A 16,174-nucleotide genomic window follows, 5' to 3' on the forward strand; every position below is an offset into this window, starting at 1 on the left:
TAGCCACAGGGGTTTTGCTGGTTATAATATTTTGCAGTAAACCATTGATGAGCGCATACTACCTTATGTTGCGAAGACGGCGCTAACAACGCATACGGTGCAAATTTCATTCATAAATTTTCACTCTGCAACAGCAGATCGCCTCGGCAGCCAGTCAGAGACAAGTGCGTTTCAATGTAGTAAATATGCGATGTACGCTTAAAATATGCTCTTGTCAAAGGTTTGCTGCAAAATAATAATCATCGTGGTATTTTGTGGTATTTATGGGTGTTAGGGTTAATACACGTTTTGGTCGATCCTTCATGTAATTATTTCGTGCAATCTAATCCTAACTCTAACCCTAATCCTAACCCTAACCCTAAGCCTAATCCTAATCATAACCCTAAGCCTAATCCTAATCATAACCCTAATCCTAACCCTAAACTAACCCTAACTCTAACCCTAACCCTAACCTCGTGTAAAATTACATGAAGGAATAACCCACGTTTTGTATATAACCCAATATTTAAAAACTGTTTTCTGTAAAACATTTTGTGTTTGCTGGGAGGCAGTTATGCTGTACAATGGCTTGAAAACAGCCAGGAATTCAGGGCATCCAGGAAAACCATAGGCAATTGTCCTTCAGATATTCCAAGGGGTCTCTGCTCAACATATCATTGAGTATTTTTTATAAATTTCTTTCTTTGATATCTCTATTTCAGATGCAAGTGGCAGCAAAATGTTCCAGTGGATGCAAAACAAACCTCCCAGGTTGCCTACAGGTCATCCCGCTCACATGTCTTCACTACCACCGCCCTTCCAGCCTGGTATGGGTATACCACCCCCACCGGGTCAACACCCGCCCTTCCTCCAGGTGCAGCGCCACCACTAGGTTATCCCAATCACACACCGAGGGTGCCACCACCGTTAGGTACAGGCAGTCTCTCATCTAATCCACAGGTAGGTGGAATATTGTTAATATACCGTAAATGTTCGCCTAATGGCGCTATGGGCTCCCTTGACATACAATGTAAGTGGAATTTTAGGCACAACCTAAAACTGCCCTCCCGTAAAATTAAGGGCACTTTAGGCGAACCTGTACGGTAGTATGTAAAACTTTTTAATTTGTGTTTAACACAATCAATGCATGGCATGGATTGGCTCTCTTGTGGCAATGTTTTCTTCTCAAAGGCACTGTCTGTGATGATATGATCCATGCAAAGCAGTAAAAATAATTTAAAAAAAAATTAGAATGGATTAAAAGTGCAGGATAAGTCAATAAAATAATCATAGAGGCAAAAAAAAAAGGTGTTTGATTGTCCTCATCCAACCGATTCTAATCTGAATCGGTATAAAAGAATAGCAACCCTAATTTTGGAAATTCCAGAAATTTGTTTGTTCAAAAATTGACATCCTAAAAAGTATTTTAAACAGTTTGTTCACACTTCTGAAATGTTTTAAAACATGAATGAAGTGGTATACAGTAGAGAAATATCCCAGTCCACCCCTATTTTGACTATATGTTAAGCTAATTAGGCCAACATGCTTTGGTCATGATCTTAAATTTTTTTTTTAAATTGCCCAACATTTTTTACATATTTCTTTATTATTGGAAAGGAACATTTTTTTCTAAGTGCCAAAATATCACAGGAAGGATATTATTTGAGTCCTCACTTTTCTCAGCTGTAAGAGTGTCCGTCTACTATTTCTCCCGGTGGGTTCAGTTTGTATTTAAAGGTAGGACGTATGACCGTTCCAGGATTTGAAAATGACCCCTATTTCACGGGGAATCGAGGACATTTGCAGCAATTTTACCCCCTATTTTGCATGAAATCAAGGAAAATTTGCCCCCAAATACCTCCCCTATTTTTATCATTTTGAGGATGCATTTTCATTTCACCCCCTTATCACGAGGAATCAAGGACATTTTTTCGAAATAAATACCCCTATTTTTACCATTTAAGGACGCTTTTGAATTTGTACCCTATTTCACTGGGAAATGAGGACAATAACGAAAACTGTAGCGGTAAAACACGAACAAAAGGCCTAGAAATATACCCTATTTTTCATTTCAAGGACAATTTTGCTCCAAAACACCCCTAATTTGGACAATCATGCGAACAATTTTGTCCTCGAAAATTCCGGACATTTCTTGAAAAGTACCCCTAATTGGAACCATCATGCGTACACATTGTCAGTGAAGACTGAACCCACCGGCTATTTCTTCTTATTGGAATTTTGACCGGAGTCTTCAGTCATATGTTAGCTTATTTTGCCCTAACCTTAATTGGTCTTCAGTTGATATGATACATATCGTCACCCTGCTACAATAATTGTCTGAGTCATTTTTTGTGATTTTGAGAACAGTACAAAATATGGTTCAAGCATGCATCAGTTATGTAATCACCCTATTTCATTTCTGATTATTCCTTTCAATTGGTCTCATTTAATAACATTTGTTCTTGTTCAAAGATTGGTGAATAAATATTATCGTAGCAGTTACTATTGTTACTTTTTCAGATTCTTCAAGATTTACCCTGGGTGTATTTATATAATTCTTATCATTGTTTTTTCAGTCTGAGTCCGTAAACATTGAGTCATGGCAAGAGGGTCTGAGGGCGCTCTTACCTAATATTAATATCAGCTTTGGTGTTCCTTTCACACAACAACAGATAGCCACACAACATTCAGGTAAGATGCGTACAAGGATTAATATTATTAGAGATCTTGAATGATTTTCGAGATAATCAGAAGTTAGGAAAAGTTTTCATTACCTCTTTATGATATAGTTGTTTATATCTTGGCACTTTTTTGTCTTGGCAATTTTTTGTCATGGAGTTTATTGATTCTCAATAACATGTATCAAGTTGGAATCCACACACCCCTTATGGAAGACATGGCCTTAATCTCCTACACAGGGGTGCATATTTCAGATGGAGTCACCCATTTAGGTGAACTCAATTTGTGGTCATCCAGGGGTGTATGGGTTTCAACTAGAATTGCCCATTGTTGTTTTCTCATATTGATTAACTGTCCCCTTGTATTATAATGACTCTAGAGGTCGAAGTTACCAATTTTGTCCTGTTTTTGTCAATGGCATATCAGAGCTAGATGAACATTTTCCTAGAGGGCATTATTTTGGCCAATTGCATGGTTTACACTATTTTAGCCCAAAATCAAGGCATTCAATTTCTGCTTTGTAGATGGATATTTCTTAGTGTTGTATATAATTCAATTGGCATTATGTTTTTATGCACTTATGTTTTTAATTGAAAAGCGCCTTGTTGTCATTGATGTAATGCGCTATGTAAGATTAAATCATAATTATTATTATTATCTGGCGAGAATGGACGGCCCTCACCTACTCCGATCGATGCATGCATGCTGTTAATAAGCAACCTAGATGTAGGCAGGCCTTTGTGTTCCCTTAATGAGAGCCGCTCTGCATCGAACAAACCTTTTACCTGCTTTGATCATTGATGGATAATTGGCCAATCTAATTACAGCACTGTTGTTATTATTGAATCGGCCAATCAGAACCCCACTTCTTTTTTACGTGATGAAAATGTAAACAAGAGCTATTCTTCTCTGAAAGCAATCATAAATAACACATCTATTCTTCCTATTTCCTTGTGTAGCCGACACATGGTCAGGTAATCAGTCATCGTGGAATAAACATAACGATCCTGCCATCATCAGTATCAACAGCAACTCACTCAATACCGGTAGCACAACGACAGGGGGCACAGCGCCCACATCTAATTCTTACGGCATTGGAGGGGGTCTGTTAGACAAAGACGGCGAGGAGCAGCCGCCTCACTGGTTAGAGTCGTTACAGACGCTGACAGAACCCGAGGAGTCGCCTACACACAGTAATCATCTCTTCCCGTCACATCAACACAACAACAGAGGTAGGTAACGACAACCTGAACCATAATGGGCTATATTACATTAGAAATCTGCCCTTGTCCTGTGGAAGATTAAAGAAAAGTCTTTAGCAGAGGGAGTATGTTTTTCAAATGGAATTGGGTAGGGTTAATTATAGTTTGTCCAGCTTACAATTGGCAAAAATTATTTGTTACTGCGCTCGTCAATAAAAGTCCCAACTCACGCTTGCGTAAATTCACATAAGATTGTGACACGCAACTAGGGTAGGTGCTGCGTCCAACTACGTACACACCATTCTAAATCAATGTACGATGGTTAGAGTCTCATTTTTTGTCCCAACTATAATTATGCTGAACAAAACTATACTTTGAACCCACACTCCCCCTGTATAATGGGTTTACCTATATATCTTTCACAACTGGAGGGAGTTTATCAAATGGAAGTTATCAATTGTCTATTCTATTTGAAACCCAATACTCCCTCTGTGGACGACTTTTAGCATAATCTTTCACAGGGGGAGTGAGGGATTCAAATGAAATAGCTTTGGTCTGTTTGATCAGTTTGCATCAAATAAATATGTTTGACCGAAAAACTGTTGAATATGAAGACAAAAATTACAAAATGCAAGATGCATGTGTTGTTTATTACCATGTAGATGTCAGTGTGTAAACTTTTTGATTGATGAGTACTAATGTTAGTATAAAATGTGGTCTTTGGTTTGTCCTTCGGAAGTCAAGTTGTACCGAAATTCCTCCCCACAATACAAAAGGCATATTGCAATAACAAAGGAGATGGATTAACCACTGAGCTGTATGTCTTGTTATGCAATACGTCTATTACCATGTAAGGCTCTGAGTGAGTCCCGGGAATTCGAGTCCCCCCCGATAATCCTATTACCCGGCAGGAAATTCCCTGCCCGGTACCTGAATTTAAAAAAAAAAAAAAATTAGAATTTTTTTTTTTTCAAAGTTTTTCCCCGGTTTTGTAGTGTCCCCGGCCCGGACCTAGAACTAAATGCTAGGATCATTTGGCCTAAAAAAAAAAAAAAAAAAAATTGAATTTTGCACATTGTTTTGTGATTTTAATCTGAAAATTGATACATAGTTTTCATGTCATACTCTATTAATGATATCAAAATGCATTGAATTTGAATGCATTTTGATATCATTAATAGAGTATGACATGAAAACTATGTATCAATTTTCAGATTAAAAACACAAAACAATGTGCAAAATTCAATTTTTTAAAAAAATTTTTTTATAGGTCAATCATGATCCTAGCATTTAGGTGTAGGTCCAGAGACACTACAAAACCGAAAAAAAACTTTGGAAAAAAAAAATGTAAAATTTTTTTTTTTTTTTTTTTTTTTTTTTTTGCAATTTTTTTTTTTTTTGCAATTTCGGGTACCCGGGTAACCGCTCGAAAAAAAATTCGGGTACCCGGGAGCCGAATTTCCCGAAAATGAGAGCCTTATTACCATGTGGGCAGGAATTTAGCAGAGCTGCCAACTCTCCCTCTTTTCACAGGAGACTCCCTACTTTTAAACCTTCAGAACCCTTAATTTTTGGTCATCTCCCTGAAAAGGAAATGGTTTCGTCCATTAAGATGTACACATTTTGACAAATCTCCCTGATTGCAACAGGAAATCTCCCTTTTTTCAAGATTCAAATGTTGGCAGCTCTGATATAGGTACAAAGGGAATTCCGGTACAGAAACCCAAGATCCACACATTACACCCTGTGTTATTGTTACTTAAGGATTCTTTTGATCAAGGTCTTGTCTCCTGCAAAGTTATTCATATATTTTGTTTGTTTTCTTCTTCTTTTCAGGTCCTAGTTGGACAACACATGCACCTCCACCAGGGTTGCATCCACAGATTAGGCCTAACAGCCAAACCACAGAACCACACACACTTACAGAAAGTAAGTAGATATCATATAACAGGTGCTTTAAATGTGTACCCTGTGTTCACTTTTTAAAATTATAAACTCAGTGAGGCCTGTAAATATATCTATGGGTAGAAAAATTAAACCATTATTGATTTTTGATTTTGATTTTATTTTTGAACACAAAACCATGCTTAAATTGCCATATTATAACTTAAGGGGGTACTACACCCCTGACCAATTTTGTGCCTATTTTTGCATTTGTCTCAAAAATTATAGCGCATTGGTGACAAGTAAGATATGTATATTATAGGGCAAGGACTACAACTACTGCACTGGAAATTTTATTTCAACACAGACAACAGTTGTGGAGTTACAGTAAAAATGAGGGAAAACCAATATTTGATCAATAAATCAATAACTACTTGCCTTAAGTTGCTATATAATCAGTGCAGTAGTTGTAGTCCTTGCCCTATAATATACATATCTTGCTTGTCACCAATGCGCTATACATTTGGAGAAAAATGCAAAAATATGCACAAAATTGGGCAGGGGTGTAGTACTCCCCTAAAGGAAAAATTTAACACAGAATGATGCTTGTAAGTAAACTTGCTCTTTCATACCAGTTCAGTGATAAGCGAAAACCTTTTCTGAGCTCGCTAGCTGATGTTTTTCTCATCTAGATAACTAGGACATCTTTCGGGTTGTTTGTTTTATTGAATTAACGAAAAGCTTGTAAAGAAAGCATTTTACCTGTTGTTAAAAACAAAGCAAATGAATCTGTATTAGAAAAGACTGTAGCATGCAAAATAAAAGTCATTTTCATGTGGTCAATATTTATGCTAGTTGACTCTGGACCCATGGGAAGAATTAGTGGAGGAATTGGCCCCTCACCAAATTTTCAGTGATAAAATGGGGAGAGTCAATGGTGTCATTAAAGTGACTAAAAATGGGATGATATTTTTAAAAAATGGGACGAAAGTGTCTCAAATGAGGAAAAAAAATTGAACAATCGGGACGAATGAAATTTACAAATGGGATGAAAATGTGGCTCTGCCCCCCACCACATTATAAGGCTCAGCAGAATCATGAATGCATTCGTTCCATGCATTCTATGCCAATCTGTCAAGCAGTTGAGTTGTTCAAGACTTTCGTTGTGTTACTAACCTTATTTTTTCCTGTTGTTTTTCTCTCCTAGATCTCTAACAGTAGCTCTATCTATCAATCATAAACAAAATGTTATTCAACCGCAGCAGCAGCAGTGACCAGCTACAGCATCATTGTCAGCAGCAGCGTATTTTACCAGCATGTCCCTGCATCTTCAACAATAATTACGTAATTAATCATGACTGCTTTGTTGTTCTTTGCCCATTCTGCGTTATGACTAGCCCTTACGATAAAAAGTGTTATTAATAGATGGCCTCCATCTTCTAACCAGGCTTGGTGACATAGTTCTTGAAGTCTTATATGCATTATATAGCATAAGTCAGTTCATGTAATGGCATGAAAAATTAACCCAATTTGTCAAATTGATGGATTATGGGCTTTATTTTGCACCCATAATGATCTTACAGAAAGAATACACCCAGAAAGAATAATTGGTTATGAATTGACCCACACATATAGAAATATAATTTTATAATTGTTGAGAGTTTTTTATTTTTTAAATAATATTTACCATTAAATGGTATCTTGAAATGATCGACTTGGTACAATATATTGATCAAATTTGTTATGATTATACTTTTTGTTCTTCCAGTTTTAAAAGCACATATATTTTGTGTCAATTGGGATGTATTCTTTTCTTTGATCTTGTATTATGATTTTCAAAAGATCTAAATGCAACAAATTATTAGATATTTAAGTATAGTTTCTAATTGTTAATACCTGGAAAGTTATTGATGGTAAATACCCTGGAAGTTTCTAATTGTTACTACCCTGGAAGTTTCTAATGGTAAATATCCTGGAAGTTTCTAATGGTTAATACCATGGAAGTTTCTAATGGTTAATGCCATGGAAGTTTTTAATGGTAAATACCCAGGAAGTTTCTAATGATTACTACCCTGGTAGTTTCTAATGAAAACAGGTGGAAAGTTTCTAATTGTTAGAACAATGAAAGTGATCGGTGTAACCGTAAAATTGGTTAATACCATGATAGCTATGGCCTGGTTGAGACTTAAGTAAAAACAAACAATATCGTGAACATACTTGCGTATGAAAAATCAGTTTGGATAACATGCTGACTGAAATTTATTACCTGAATTTAATGTTCCAAAATTTACTGCAGTGTAAGCAGTGGCCAGTATTAATAAAATATAATAATATTTTGTTTCAGATATTAATGGGAAAGTATGCTGTACAGTATAAGTACACATTGAATTAATGACACAAAAAGCATGTATACCCTACTACCACCCTCTCCATCTGGCTGATGTTGTGTGTGGATAGAGTATGGAATGTGCATCATTGCACTTTCTAATATCACTGGAAAACATGGTCCATAATTATAATGGTTGTGAATCCAGACAGATCAAATGGTAGTTTGGATATTACTAAGTCTTTGACACCAAGGTCAAAAGTGAATTAAACTCTGAATGTGTTTTTCAGAAACTGTCTTGGGCAGTATGTTGAATTTAAGATGATGTAGTAACATTTAAGAAAACAAAAAAAGAGACAAGACTTCAAGAGCTTCATATCCCAAAGCCTGGTATGAAAACCCTGAAAAGAATTAGTGATACATGCTATCTTTCCCCTTTGCCCCGGCCCGCCTCGTACAGCATTCACATCACATTAGTGGGGTGAGTTGTAGTACGTACATCCAATGTCAGTTTAAGCAATAAAATAAATATGTGAAATCTGAAATATTGAAAAGTATTAAAGCGGAATGGTAAGTCGTTTGTCGACGGGTATTTGGCAATTAGTACAACAATATGACATAATAATACAAAGATTGTATCAAAGATAGTTTGGTCTTGGTTGAAAAAAATTAACACTTTGTAAACCGAACTGATATTAGCAGATTGTACATGCTTTCTGATCTTCCATGACAATGAAATAAGTCGGCATATGTGTGATGTTATCAAGCAAAATGAGTCGTTATTGATTTTGAGATATAGCCAATGATAGTACACAACTTCCTTTGTGCTTTCTATTTCTGAGCAACACTATAAAGTGACCGTATCTCTGGCACCGTTGAGTGCAAATATTGTGATGGGAGTGAAAATTATAGGTTAGTGAATGCGTATCACTAGTTGGGAATGAATTATACAAAATAATGCACATGTACTGAGATGTTGATACGTCTAATGCATGAGGCCCAGAGGGGGGAGTTCATTAGACGCATCAACATCTCGGTACAATTTCTTGATTAACAGGTGATAAGCATTTAATAACCTATCTCTTACACAAGAAAAAATCCCATGATTTTGCTATTTTTAAAACAAAATTGTCACTAAAAATTTTGGAAAATACAAGCAAATATAAATGCATCAACCCGCAAGGAAAGTAAACATGCATTGTACACAATTAATGCATTGTTCACTTTTTTCAACATTTGCTCTGATTGGTTCTCGCAATCTAAGAGCGTATGAATGACCCTGAAAATGAAATTGAAAGCATGACAAATGACTTGTTTTGTTTGATTGTATTACACATTGTGTAGTTCTGCTTCCACAAAGATTAGGATAAATTCATGATCTGAAGTTAGCAATTAATTTGAGGGTTATAAGTGCAAGAAGCCCCCACATGGTAACCCTGTGTAGCCTCTGTGCTGTAAAGCATCATTAAAAGATTCTTACAAGTTTAACAAAATGCATTTGCTTTGTTAGTAAAAAGTATCAAATTGGACAACAACATGCAAATCTTAAATTATACCAATGAGGTATTTATAATCACAATAATGTTCAACCGGGGCATTCTTCACATAGGTATTTATCAAATCTCAACCAATATTCTATCAAAAGTGTTTGATATACATTTAGTTTTTGGCTTCTCTTTGCCTAATTTCATATACATAAGAATCGGTCTATTCCAGTTGGAAATCCATACACCTATGGAAGACATGACCTTAATCTACCACACAGGGGGTGTAGATATCAAATAGAGTCGCAGTCAATATTTCAGGTAACCCCATTTGAAATTCACACCCCCTATGTGGAAGATTAATATCATGTCTTCCATAGGGGGTGTATTGATTCGAACTGGAATAGACCATTTTGTCAACTCTTCAAAATAGTCAATGCAGGCTTATCTTCCAATTTATAGAAAATATATACCCACAGCTGAAGAAAAATGAAGCTCTATTACCCAACACAATATGTGATGTAAAGTGTAAACCATCATGTTCAACCGTCATGAATTTACATGTAATACTAGTATTTCAGGTACAATTGCAATTGATGTCTGTGGTTCAGCGGCACAAAGACGTTTGTCCATGTATGCCTACAATATGCATGAGTTATTTCATTTAATGTACATGCATTTATATACTGTGCATTAGAGAACTCGCTTATAACACACACAGTCATACATAATAGTAGCTAATGGACCATGTGTCTTTGTGCCACTGGGCTTCTGATGTGCTCATAATAGAACTGGACATATGAGAGCTCTAAATAGGACAAAGGGGTGATTCTCTCTCCGTCATAAACAGGTCATTAAAGAGTGATGTCATGTCAGGCATTTTATTTTACCATGTGAAAAATCAGTTTACACCTGGCGCATAACATGTCCCGCCATAATCCTTTCACATTTTGGCAACTTTATAATCCCATTAAAAGAGCTGTGTCGTGCAATATGGACTTTGCTTTTTCAGCGAATGATCATGGTGACATGTCTTGGAATGGTTTGATTCTATCCATATTTTAATATATTTCCGCTTCTTTCCGTGTGCGCATATTCTCACACTCTTTATCAGCAAAATAATGTGAAAGAATTATGACGGGATCATATGTTGCATAACATAAGGATGTAGTGCATTTGTGGTGTAAAGTAGGTTTGGAATTTCTGTATGAATCCATTATCACAAAGATGCTAAGTTGGAGAAAATTATGCAGTAGATACCGTAAAACCCCGTCTACAAGCATATAGAGTGCTTCTGATGAAAGCTACATTAATCCAGGCGCCATTATGGAGTTTGAGCAAATAAATTACGGATTCAAGCATATACAAACAAGTATTATTGTAAGACCAATCTATTGTATTGGTATATTTACGCTTGCTTCGAATTAATTTAGCTTTCATAAAAAACACCATATATGCTTATAGACGGGGTTTTACGGTACTTTGTGAGAGTGTTATAATGATATCCACAAACTCCTAGGCATGAGTCAAGATTTTCAACAAACCCTAGTAAAGGTATCATATAATGTGACACGATCTGGTCCATGGACGCCAAAGGTGTCAAATTTGAAACTGAAATAAAGGCAAAAATATGTAGTAAAAAACAGCAAAATGCAAAAGAACCATGTATTGCCAGACCTTTGGTGTTTTCAGTAAATGAAAGCCTAGTGATAGTATAAGGTGATAAGTATAGTAAGTTAGTAACTCAATTGTCAACAATTCCTCCTTTGGCCTCCATGGACCAGATCGTGTCACATATGAAAGAAAGTGGACAAATGCAAATGTTATACATAAGGCTAACAGTGATAGTTTTAAAACCTAACTGCCGATAAACCGCCAGCATACTGGCAAAATTAGCAGCTGGACTTGGTTGCAATTGATTGGGACCATAGTTCTGCCAGCATACTGGTGGTTGGGTTTGGAAGTCATCCCTAGGACTGCCCACATTACATCTAATGAAGGCTAGTTAATAGGGAGATCATAACAGCACAGTAATGTACTTCATTCACACACACCCCATGTTACAAGATTGTGGTGTTTTGAGTGATCTAGTATGCTCGAATAGTTCTGTATCTATAAGTGGATGGAAGCGACTTTGAATAGTATACTTTGATCAGTTCTAAATAGGTGGGCCTCTTAATCTTTGGAATATTGTCACTGTCCTCAATAATTGAGTCTTGCCTGGGAAATGTTGCAGCTGAAAATTGAGAACAAAGTGTACACGTATGACCAAATTGTCTGATTCTCTCTTTTTAACACAAAATTTCGGTTTCTTGGAAAAAAAATGGATGTTACACACCAAAAGGATGTACAAAAACCTTACAGTTCCCGCCGATTAAGTACTGATCAAGATTGAATGTTACAGATTGTTCATAATCTCATACCTTTGTGGTGCTATAATCATTGTGAACTATAAAATTGTAGGTGCATATTTCTTGGTACATTTCAGCTATGGCCTAATAATAAGCAATTGTGATTTGCCAGTGGGCAGGGTGTTTCTTGTAGCTGTAGAAGAAATGGGCCAATGGACAGAGTTGTTTCTTGTTGCTGTAGAATAAATAGGCCAATGGGCAGAGTTTTTTAGCAAGGATATTGTACCTGCCCACAGAATTACAGAAGGAGAACCAGGACTCAACCGCCATCAAGACGCTTCAGATGAGACGCAGAATTGCTTTCATTTGTCTCTGCGCACTGTCAGCAAGGACCCGAATACTCCCAATTTTCTCCCCATAGCTGTATGTGGCGATATAGGGAGTCCTGGTTCTCCGCCTGTAATTCTGCCTCTTCCTACCTGCCTCGTTAAACAACTTCAATGGACTGTTCCAGTTGAAATTCATGCACCCCCTATGGAAGACATGACCTTAATCTTTCACAAAGGGAGTGTGAATTTCAAATGGGTTTACCTGAATGGGTGACTCCATTTGAAATCTACACCTCCTGTGTGGGAGATTAAGGTCATGTCTTCCATAGGGGGTGTATGGATTTCAACTGGAACAGCCCAATTGGTGTGATATTGTGCTGAGATCAGTTGTTAGTGTCTGATGGCCCTGTGCCTGACTGAAGCTTGTTTTATAGTTTGTTATAATTGGCGAAAATTGTGTTGTTTTTGTTATTGCACGATTCAATTAAGTCTGAACTTACGCTCGTGTAAATTTACATAAGCATGCGCCAGTCATGCATTGCACATCATAAAACTAACACAAGAGCTGGAGACAACTACGTGCATGCCATTCTACATCAATACAAGGTGTGAGTCTCATATTTTTGCCAATTATAAGCCAAACAAATAGTAGGAGTGGATAATCTAATGAAACCTATCAAGTGTTTTAATGTGTTGCATCCTACTTCTAACCTCAAAAAGGAAATTGCTAATAACTCCTACCAATCATTTACCCTCGCCAATCATATTAGGCAATTTTAATAATTATACATGAAGGTCACTGTTACAAACACATTGAACAAAATATAGTGAGTGAATGAACTATTAGCAGCAAAATTCAACAACTTTTAATTAATAGAAAAGAAACAATATGGTGCTTGCTGAGAATATTAGGTGAACTATTATAGTAGTTGTTGTGGTATCTAAAAAACCCAAATAGGCTTGCAACCAAATTTTCTGTCTAGTCACTATTTAATAATGAAGAAAAAAGTGTCGGGGACATGCTACTTAGCCCTTAATACTGATGACACCTAGGGCTCTCTCTCATAACTATTTTATGTGTGTACTGTTGGTATGCTGTGGTGGACGTAAACAAATGAATACTTAAATTATTTAAAATGACTGATGATAATATTTCTGCCATTTTATTTTGAAATGTCAGATGGATATGTTTTCCTTGCATGCTGATTAAAGAAAAGACGTACGATCCTAATAATATGGCAATCTGAAATGTGATTTTCTCAAATATTTAAAGAGGAAGCCCCGCCAGAGCAGTTCTTCTCGGGTGAACCAAACCTGCCTGGTTATCAGATTAATCAGTGACAAGGTTATCTCTAATTGATGTTTTAATGTTATTGCATCAATTAGCACATGTTAAATTCAGAGAAAACCTTGTCACTTATTAATTTAATTTGGTTCACCCCAGAAGAACTGCTCTGCTCGGGCAGGGCTTCCTCTTTAAGAAGGAAAATTTTATGCATGCATTATAACTGTATTTTTTTTTTTTTTTTTGCCATGCAGTTAATTCAACACATTTTTTTTTCCTGGAATGTTCAGGGTGACCAAAAATAAATTACTCTCATGATGTGGTGACTGTTTTGAGGAGTGTAATATTTAAAGACTTATTATGTATTCAAATGTACTGTATAGCGGGGAATTTTCACGGGGGGTTAATTTTCGCAGTCGAACAAGTAGTGGCGAATTTTTAACCCTGCGATATATTCGGAAAACATGAATTAAACGCCCATTTAACTGTCCAGAATTGATAAAATCACAAAAAATTAACCCAACGAAAATATTCCACTGTACAGTAACACAATATGATCCAGTCAGACTTAAGTGAGCAAAAGGAGAGAAATCATGAGATAAAGGACATGTTAAAAGTTCATATCCCGGGTTCATATCTTTGCAAGCAAGTATGACAGGGGCTTACGATTTTCCATATCGGTAAGATTGGTTATAACAATAATAATAATATACACTTATAGAGCGTGTTACAAACAAGACAGTTTCTCAATGCGCTTTACAGAAAAATCTTAACTACAAGATATACTACAAATTTAAAAGCCCGATAGGGCAAAATAAGATAAAATCAAGGAAGATTATTTACAACAGCATATTGCAGAGAAAAACAAAATCACAACCACCAGACGTACTTTTCGTAGTGTTGCACAGGGAAAAGGCAAAAACAACACAAACAAACACCCGGAGACACCAGAAAACATGCCAAGGGGTTGAAGGAAAAATTAAACAATTAATGATGCAATCAATTAAGTAAACCCAAACAAAAATGCATTTAAAAACAACGCTATTTGCCGTGGGCAGAGAAAACCGATGTTGCACCCGGCCAGAAGTGGGTAAGTGCAATAGCTGCCGTGCGAACACTTGGCAATTTACACCCAGTATATTGTACTCATCTACACATAGCAGCTATTGCACTTACCCACTTTTGTCACTGAGCAGTCGATTTGCCTGATTCATCAATCATCTGTTTTCAAACACCTGTTAATTAGTAAGAAATGCATACTATTTGTGATGAATGCAAGACAAAACAGGTGTCATATTTTGATTGACCTCCTGTGGTTTACATGTACCTGCTGATATATTGGACAATTCCAGTCGAAACCCACACACCCCTATTGGCAGACATGACCCTCCCACACAAGGGGTGTAGATTTCAAATAGAGTCAGGTAACCCAATTTGAATACACATATGTGGGAGATTAAGGTCATGTCTAATATGGGGTGTATGGATTTCAACTGGAATAGCCAATTTGATTTGGCATTTGCTATAATTGTTATCAGATTTTGGGGAAAGTGGAAAATATTATTTTGAAATGGTGGACATGGAATATGGGACTGGAAGTCGGGAACAATGAAGATTGTTGTAATTTTCAAGTGTGTTTATTAATGAAAGTCTTTAATTTTGGTCACCCTGAGAGATAATAGAAATATGAAGATGTGTGTCATAATAAAAAGAACTATAACAGTTTATGAATTTGTGGTGCATGTTTTTATCAATTTTTTTGGTTGATATAATTAACTTAGCATTTCAGAAGTAATAAACTATATTTCCCATTATTTCATGTATAATTCCTTCAGAGTAATGTTCTTGTTATCCCAATAAATAAAAGCTTAAAGCAAAATGTCATCTTTATGGCTCGGAACTCATCACACAGAAACTTGAAATTAAAGATGAATGAAACCATTTTTGGTGTGAGACTAAAATCATTTGAAGTTGTATGATGTTGAAAGGGATAACCTTACAGTACTAGCAAAAGTATTTTTCAAAACGTTTAAAACATGGCTTTGGGGTTTTTCTTTTTCAAGTTGGTTTGGTCATAACGATTTGACATCAACATCAAAAAGGCATGAAAACGTTTTGATAACGTTTTGTGTGAATTTTTTTTTAATGTCGAATGCTTTTTTGCAAATGTTAAAAAAGGATTTTAATTAATTATATTATTATTTAAACGTTTTGCAGCCACTTTTTAAAATGTTAGTAAAACGTTTTAAACCCTTATGTTTATATCCCAACATTTTAACATTTTCTGGCAACCTTTTCTAGCCCTATTGTTATCTCAACACAAAATTGTAGTTGTAGATTTACCTTATATAATGTTTGGTCAGAATAATAAGACCTTCCATCAGGATCTTGCAAAAAGTAGTGATCCTTTGGACTTCAAAGTTCTGACACAAAAGTGAGTCGCACACCCCGGGATCGCACACCCCCGGTTTTACATCCATGGTAATTTGTATAAGCCCCACCACAAATAAGAAATGATTGGTCAGTTGACTCTGCTAAAGACTCGAGATATTTTGAAAGATGAAGAAATGGCCATGTTCTATATGGATCAAAGTAAATCAATCGAGGTCAAATTTATGGCTGAAAATTTGAGCTACTTTGTTCTGATTATAGGTT

General features: G+C 36.1%; 1 protein-coding gene across 1 annotated transcript in view; it reads left to right on the plus strand.

Annotated features, from left to right (window-relative positions):
- Positions 1 to 15,461, plus strand: part of LOC140166749 (CCR4-NOT transcription complex subunit 4-like) — a 33,752-nt gene extending 18,291 nt beyond the window's left edge. Inside the window, 6 exon segments of the mRNA XM_072190244.1 lie at positions 702 to 847; positions 850 to 939; positions 2,556 to 2,670; positions 3,618 to 3,890; positions 5,697 to 5,789; positions 6,952 to 15,461. Coding sequence (XP_072046345.1) covers positions 702 to 847; positions 850 to 939; positions 2,556 to 2,670; positions 3,618 to 3,890; positions 5,697 to 5,789; positions 6,952 to 6,959 — 725 coding nt within the window. The 3' untranslated portion in view covers positions 6,960 to 15,461.
- Positions 15,462 to 16,174: the final 713 nt, after the last annotated feature.

The sequence above is a fragment of the Amphiura filiformis genome, chromosome 12 (assembly GCF_039555335.1).
Source record: "Amphiura filiformis chromosome 12, Afil_fr2py, whole genome shotgun sequence".
NCBI classification, from domain to species: domain Eukaryota; kingdom Metazoa; phylum Echinodermata; class Ophiuroidea; order Amphilepidida; family Amphiuridae; genus Amphiura; species Amphiura filiformis.